Source organism: Emydura macquarii, unplaced genomic scaffold (genome assembly GCF_026122565.2).
Source record: "Emydura macquarii macquarii isolate MOO-44397 ecotype Brisbane River unplaced genomic scaffold, CSIRO-AGI_Emac_v2 contig_1257, whole genome shotgun sequence".
Classification (NCBI taxonomy): domain Eukaryota; kingdom Metazoa; phylum Chordata; order Testudines; family Chelidae; genus Emydura; species Emydura macquarii.
The window spans coordinates 1-7,322 of record NW_027131394.1 but is presented as its reverse complement, the minus strand read 5'-3'; the positions used below and the strand labels follow the sequence as shown (position 1 = coordinate 7,322).

At 51.1% G+C, this 7,322-nt stretch overlaps 1 gene segment (V, D, J or C); it reads left to right on the top strand.

Annotated features, from left to right (window-relative positions):
• Positions 1–5,799: 5,799 nt before the first annotated feature.
• Positions 5,800–6,335, top strand: LOC137154595 (immunoglobulin heavy variable 4-38-2-like; the record flags this gene model as incomplete). The annotated part of the segment is given in 2 exon segments: positions 5,800–5,845; positions 5,992–6,335. Coding segments are annotated over 2 exon segments (390 nt in total), but the record flags the coding sequence as incomplete, so codon positions are not given.
• Positions 6,336–7,322: the final 987 nt, after the last annotated feature.

Below are 7,322 nucleotides of genomic sequence, written 5' to 3'. Positions count from 1 at the left end.
CACAGAGCAAAGCAGGGACTGTACAAAAAGGGGAAGCGGTCTCTGAACACACATTTTATTTTAAGAAAGAAAGAAAAAAGAATGATGCCTCAAGATGAGGGTAGGGAGGGACCTGAGGAGGTGTCTTGTCCGACCCCCTGCTCAAAGCAGGACCAACCTCAACTAAACCATCCCAGCCAGGGCTGTCTGACACATGCCAACATTACAGCAATTGACATAACGGAAAGATAAGGACAAACAGATGACACTGGGGAAGGAAAAGACAATGTATAATCCTGAGTCAGGTGCAAGCTTTGCCCCAAAGCAGCGCAGCCTTCTCCGCTACCATATCACTATAGAGAGGATGTGGACAAATTGGAGAGAGTCCAGAGGAGGGCAACAAAAATGATCAGGGGGGCTAGAGCACAAGACTTATGAGGAGAGGCTGAGGAAACCAGGCTTGTTTAGTCTGCAGAAGAGAAGAATGAGGGGGGATTTGACAGCAGCCTTTAACTACCTGAAAGGGGGTTCCAGGGAGGATGGGGCTAGGCTGTTCTCAGTGGTGGCAGATGACAGAACAAGGAGCAACGGCCTCAAGTTGCAGTGGGGCAGGTCTAGGTTGGACATTAGGAAAAACCTTTTCGATAGGAGGGTGGTGAAGCACCGGAATGGGTTACCTAGGGAGGTGGTGGAATCTCCATCCTTAGAAGTTTTTAAGAACCGGCTCGACAAAGCCCTGGCTGGGATGATTTAGTTGGGGTTGGTCCTGCTTTGAGCAGAGGGTAGGACCATGTGACCTCCTGAGGTCCCTTCCAACCCTCATCTTCTGAGATTCTCTGTTCCATATGTGTCCCAGTCGCTGCTCTGCCTTCTGTGCGATCCCTCTGAGCACATGCAGTCGCTGGGAATGGGAACATTTCTCAGGCAAACTCAAATCTTGTGTCTCGCTGTTGTGCCTTTATAAGGAGACTCCAAGGGGGCGGATCATCCTCTAGCCAGACCTCCTGCTGCCAGGCCCGTCGATCTCCCATCCCGTGTGTGTGAAACCTGCACACAAATCCCTGCTCCCCCCCGTTTAAATACACGCCTCTGATTCTAGCAGCCTCAGTCTCTGCCCAGACACAGAACTGGCCTGTCCACCTCAGGCATTTCCCTCATTCACCAGCTCCCATTAGGAAATCGGACTTTTTCTTGTCCCTCCCGGCTGCTCCGTCACGTCAGCATTGGAGGCTCCTGCAGTGCCTTGGGCAGGAGAGTTCAAAGGACGTTCGGTGACCATTTCAAGCCGTCCACACCTGGTGGGATGCTGTCAGCTATCTGTGTCTGTCTCCCCTCACCCTTAAATATGACAACCTCTATTCCCAAAGTCCTGTATTCCGTAAAATCTGGGGCGTCTCCTACCTTGACCATGTCACTAATGAAGAGGTTTGGAATATCATCGCCCCACGGGCTGGGTGATATGAAGATCTTCTGACGACCATGAAGAAGCGCAGGCTGAAGTGGTACGGCCATGGAACAAGATCATCTGGGCAATCCAAGATCATCCTCAAGAGACAGACAAAGAGAAGAGATGGAGAAGCAGGCGGAAGAAGAGATGAACTGACAACACAAAAGAGTGGACAGTGACGGACTTAGCACAGACTCAGGCACTGACACCCATCGATAGCATGGAGACAATTGGTCGTCTGTTCATCTATAACGGTGCCCAAAGAACCATTGCGGTTACGGGAGAGAACACAATAGCGATAATCCCCAAATCCGGCTGGGAGCTGGTGACACCAGGGGAGACCCCCAGACTGACTGGCAAAGTGATTATCTTGTGGCTCGACAACTCCTGGGACTGGATCTGCCAGTCCCCAGAGGGTGGGTTATCGTGTCTGGGAACCCTACAATCCTACGTCTCATTCTTCCAGAGCAGGACCCAACAGCTCTGGGAATGTTTCTGAAGGCAAGCTCTGTCTACAGGCGAGTGACAGGGCAGCTGCAGAAACCGCCGTGTCTCACTGCTCCAGACACAGGCACTGAGCCAGATCAAAGGAGGAAACTGGATCTAGAAGGGAAACCAGTTCCCAAACCGCCCTTTAGCACTAGGCGTTGGGAGCTGAGGGTGAGGGACTCACTGACGGGAGGTGTCTTCAAGAGGAAAAGCAAGGGAAATCTCCCTCCCTCACACACACACTGCGTAGGTCTCACTCTGTTTCATTGGGAGCAGTCATGAAAAACACACCTATGTCTACACACACACACACACACACACACACACACACACACACACACACACACACACACACAGGGAAGATTCCTCGCTCCCTGCAGCAGGCGGCTGCAGGGGCAGACAGACACAGAGAAAGCGAGCAAGGGAGCAGAAGTAACGCACTCCCAATGACACTAACAAAAACACAAACTACACACTGAGTGAGTCGCTTCTCCTTTAGCAGGAGGCAGCAGCAGGGAAGGACACAAACATGCACACACACAAGTGTTAACATGCACACACAGACACACAGAGATGGTCTCATTGCCCCAAGTAAGAGGTAGCAAAGACAGAAACACACAACAGCTGATCAGGACTCCTTCCCTCCAGTGCAGGGGAGCAGGGACACACAAATGCACAATGAGCTGGTCTTTTCTCTGCCTAGAAGCAGACAGCACAAACACACACTGGCCTTTCTTCTTGCACAGGACTCATTCAAGCCAACAGCGAGCAGCAATGCTACACAGATGGGTTTGCACCCATGTGCTATGACAAACTCCTACAAGGAGGCAGGGTGCCCGCGTGGATTACAAATCAGGCTTCTCAATTCCCGACTCTGTTGCAGGGTGAGCACGGGAAGTCACTGCACCACCCTGTGCCTCAGTTTCCTCATCTCTAACAGAGATAATGCTCCTTAATTCCTTTGTAAAAGCGCTTTGACCTCTTCTGGTCGGGGGAAGTGCTATTGAAGTGCAAGGTATTATTATTATATCTACCAGGAAACAGATGCACAAACAGACACACACACACACACAGTGGATAAGGCCCTGTTTTATCAAGTAAAGCGCAACACACACTCAGACACAAACACACACTCAGCTGCTCTGCCTCCTTCCAATAACAGGCGGCCGTGAAACACGCTCATACACACTCCACCCAGCAGATGGTCACAACACCCAAACAATCACACACACACACACACACACACAGGGGCAGGCCCAGATCTCATTTCACCCAGCTAGGCAGATCAGCACACCTACACACGGCAGTGGGGAGCACAGCTGGGTGCTCACACTCAGGGCTCACTCAAGTAGGAGCGGGAGCAGAGGGGCTTTAAGCCGCGTGGCAGTGCATGTAACACATTAACCGGTGTTCGGTGTCACTTACAGATTGCACGTCATCCTGCAACTAAAGGAATTCTGCCCCGGTCCCGGTGTAAGACGATGGCCCGTGCAAGGGGGGATTCCTGTCAAGCCCCAGCCCTCCCTGCTCTGCCCTTTCATCTCCCGTCCCCGCTGGGCCAAACACACATGCAAATCCCTGAGTGCTTAAACACAAACCCCGACCCTGCGCGTCCCAGCCCCTCCTCAGGCACCGAGAGGAGCAGCCCCTGATTGCTACAGCTCTGAGAGATGGCCCTGCTGCTGGCTGCTCTTTTCTGCCTCCTGGCGGCTCCCTGGCGTGAGTATTTCAGGACCACACTTTCCTCGCACCGCGTGGGTAGAGCCTCACTGCTCTGTTTTTCTCCCTTTGCCAAGGTGCCCTCTCCCAGATCCGGCTGGTCCCGTCCGCCCCGGGCATGCTGAAACCCAGAGAGTCCCTGACCGTGACTTGCACCGTGTCCGGCGACGCCATCTCCACCCAGGCCTGGTGGAACTGGGTCCGTCCGCCTCCCGGCCAAGGTCTGCAATGGGTAGGCCGGGTCCATTTCTCCGGGAGCACAAACTACGCCCTGGCCTTCAAATCCCGAGCGACCATCTCCAAAGAGGACGCCAGGAACCAGTTTTATCTGCAGCTCCGCTCCCTGACGGCTGCAGACACCGCCATCTATTACTGCTCCAGGTGGGACCCACGCTGAGACAGCCCAGGACAAGAGCCCAGGAGGGAGAGTCGCCCTGAACGCAGACGGCTCCATCTGTTTCCTGTTGTAACCTCCCTGCTCTGGCCTCAGGCGCCTGAGATCTTCCCCCGTCTGCACTGACAGCTCGTTTCCAACCCCGCAATATTATTAGTGGGGTTCCCTAACACGCTGGAATCTTCATTGACCCAAAGGAAGTGAGAGTCAGGGATCTGAAAGGTTTTTAGCCACCTAATTCCCATTTAAAATCCTTTCAGAATCTGCCCATTCTCTAGTCTCTGTCGCTTTTAACCCTCCTCACTGGACCAGACACTTCTCCTGCACAAGTCTCTCTAGACCAGATTGTCCAAGTGATTTAGGCACCTACAATTGCAGAGAGGCCCCTCGTGGGATTTGCACAAGCATCTTAGCTCAGCCTGGTCCAGATATTTGTCAGATGTTTGTAAGATGTACAGAGATCCCGCTGATTTCAGTGAGTTTTTACCACCTGGGTGCCTTTGGAAATCCCAGTAGCTGCCTCTCAGGAACCGAAATAACTCTGATAACCTGGCCTTCCGTGCCTCACTTTCCCAATGGTATAAAAGGGATAATGACACTTCCCTTGTTCACAGGAGAGTTATGAGCACAAAAGACACTAAAGATTGTGAGACGCTCCGACACTCTGGTAATTAGGGCCACATCAAGGACTGAAATGGATAGTAAAACTTTTCCAATCAGAGATTTTCTGCAATGGAAAATTAGGCACCCAACTAAACTATTTTCAAAATAAAAGACCTGTTTTTGGTCTTTTTAGATGAAAACTATTTTATTTTTTGGCTAAGCCCCCCCTGCTTTTCGTTGCTGATCATTGAAATGTTTTACTGCTCAGGATTTTCCTTTTTTAACAAAAGTCAAAGTTTTCTGGAGGTGGGAACAACCCATTTACTACCCAGCCCAGCCCAGTTCTGCATATGGTCCCATCCTGCGGTTAGCTCAGCCAATGAAAACCAGATTCTACTCTCGTTCACACGGGCACAAATCCAGCATGAAATCATTGGTACCTCTGGGTCTATCTTGGACACTCATCCCTGTGACGAAGGGCAGGGCTGGACCTTTGGAACGTCACCCTTGATTTCACGTGTGACAGAAGCCGGCACTGACTGTATTTAAGGTTCTTTCCAAGTTATCCAGAATAAACTTCTTCCCTTTCTGCATCTGAAACTGATCAGAGAGATCATCTCCCAGACAGATCGGAAACTGGAGTTTTACCTGATGTAGTGGGCAAGGTCCCAGAGAGATCTGAATCTGGAAAAAGCTTTTCCCTAGGAGGGTGGTGAAGCACTGGAATGGGTTACGCGGAAAGGTGGGGAAATCTCCATCCTTCGAGGTATTTAAGGCCTGGTTTGACAAAGTCCTGGCTGGGATGATTTAGTTGGGGTTGGTCCTGCTTTGAGCAGTGGCTGTACTAGATACCTCCTGAGGTCCCTGCCAACCCTATTCTTCTAGCATCTAACACCAGAGCTAATTTACCAGCTGGTCAGTTCTCTCCTGCTCTGCTACAGGCCAGCACCTGCACCACCTCTCTCGGTTTCCCCCCATTTAGCCCCGAACCACCGCCCTGCCCGCCCCTTTCATTTCCCATCCCCGCTGGGCAAAACCTGCATGCAAATCTGCACCAAGGGGGTCCTGTTTAAATACAAACTGCTGATAGCAGGAGCCTCAGTCACTCCCCAGACACTGCAGTGCCCAGTCCTGTCTGCTGGGGAGTCTGTTCCTTCATCCGACCACCATGGACTCGTTCTTCACCTTCCTTTTCCTCTTAGCCACCCATTCCGGTGAGTGTTTGTGGGAGGGGGACAGGGAAAATCCTGCTTCTATTCTGCCCGATGGAGGAATGCCCCTTGACTTCAATAGAGCAGAGTGAGCCCCCGGTGAACGGTCTGAACCGTGGTATAATGCCTGAAATTCCCTCCTTCTCCAGGTGTCCTGGCCCAAATCCAGCTGGTCCAGTCTGGGCCGGGAGTGTTGAAGCCCGGAGAGACCCTCACCCTGACTTGCACCGTGTCTGGTTACACCATTTCTACTGGCTACAACTGGGGCTGGGTCCGGCAGCCTGCAGGAAAAGGGCTGGAGTGGATGGGACTGGGATACTACAGCAGTTCCACATGGAAAACAGACTACGCCTCATCTTTCCAGAGCCGAATCACCATCTCCACTGATTCCTCCAAGAACCAGTTCTCCCTGCAGCTTCGCTCCATGGCAGCTGCAGACACGGCCACCTATTACTGCGCTAGACACACAGTGACACAGAGCAAAGCAGGGAGTGTACAAAAAAGGGAAGTGGAATCTGAGCAGATGTTCAGGCCTCTGTCCTGCTGTCATTTATCTAGCCAGACAAACGGAAACACACACACGTGAAATTTGATCTGGATGGAAATGAAGGGCCATCTTCTGCTTTACCTTTCCACTCCATCCCCAGTCCCCAAATATACACCTTTGGGGTAAACATTCATGGAAATCTTAGCACGGTAAATATCTACAGCTATTGCTCCCTGGGATGTGCAATTACACGGAATTCATTTAAATTGGTTTAGTTCAATAGATTTCCTTTGTGTGTGAACTCTCTTATTTCAGTTCCAAATTCATTCTAGCGCCCAGGCTTGGGAGGAGAAAAAATGCTGAAAGCGAGGTTTATAACCAATGCATATGAGCGTCCACACTCAGAAAGTGGAACCGGTTAACCTGACAGATTGGAATCACATCATCACTTCTTTGACTGAAGACAAATCACACACACACATTCACACAGAGCAGTGATACAAGTCACTCCTTCCCATAGGAGAGGCAGTGATACATGCACCCACAAAGAAAAGCGAGAGGATGAGGATGGTTCATTCTTCCAATACTCTGTACAGGGACAAGCGAATTTTTCTTCTCTCATAGAAACGTAATAAAGTATCGGATGAGACTCAGGGTCCATCTAAGCCAGCATCCTATCTCCACTGGTAGAACACACATCTTCACTCCAAGGTGGTTCCTCTATATATAAAGCACCTCATAATAAGGCGATGCATTTCTCTCCAGTCTCTGGTTCAGATTCTCCCTCGGTGACCCTGCAATCACAACCTTTGTGCTGCCAAAACCCAGAACCTGCATCTTCGCTGCCTCCCCTTTTCCTCCCCTGCCACTATGGCTGCTTTTCAGTCTATGCCACCTGAACCAGCCCTTCTCCCATTCAGCTGCTGCACCCTTCCCCATCAGACATTCCCAACAGAGTGTCATTTCCCTGAGGGCATGGTACATATCTAGTTC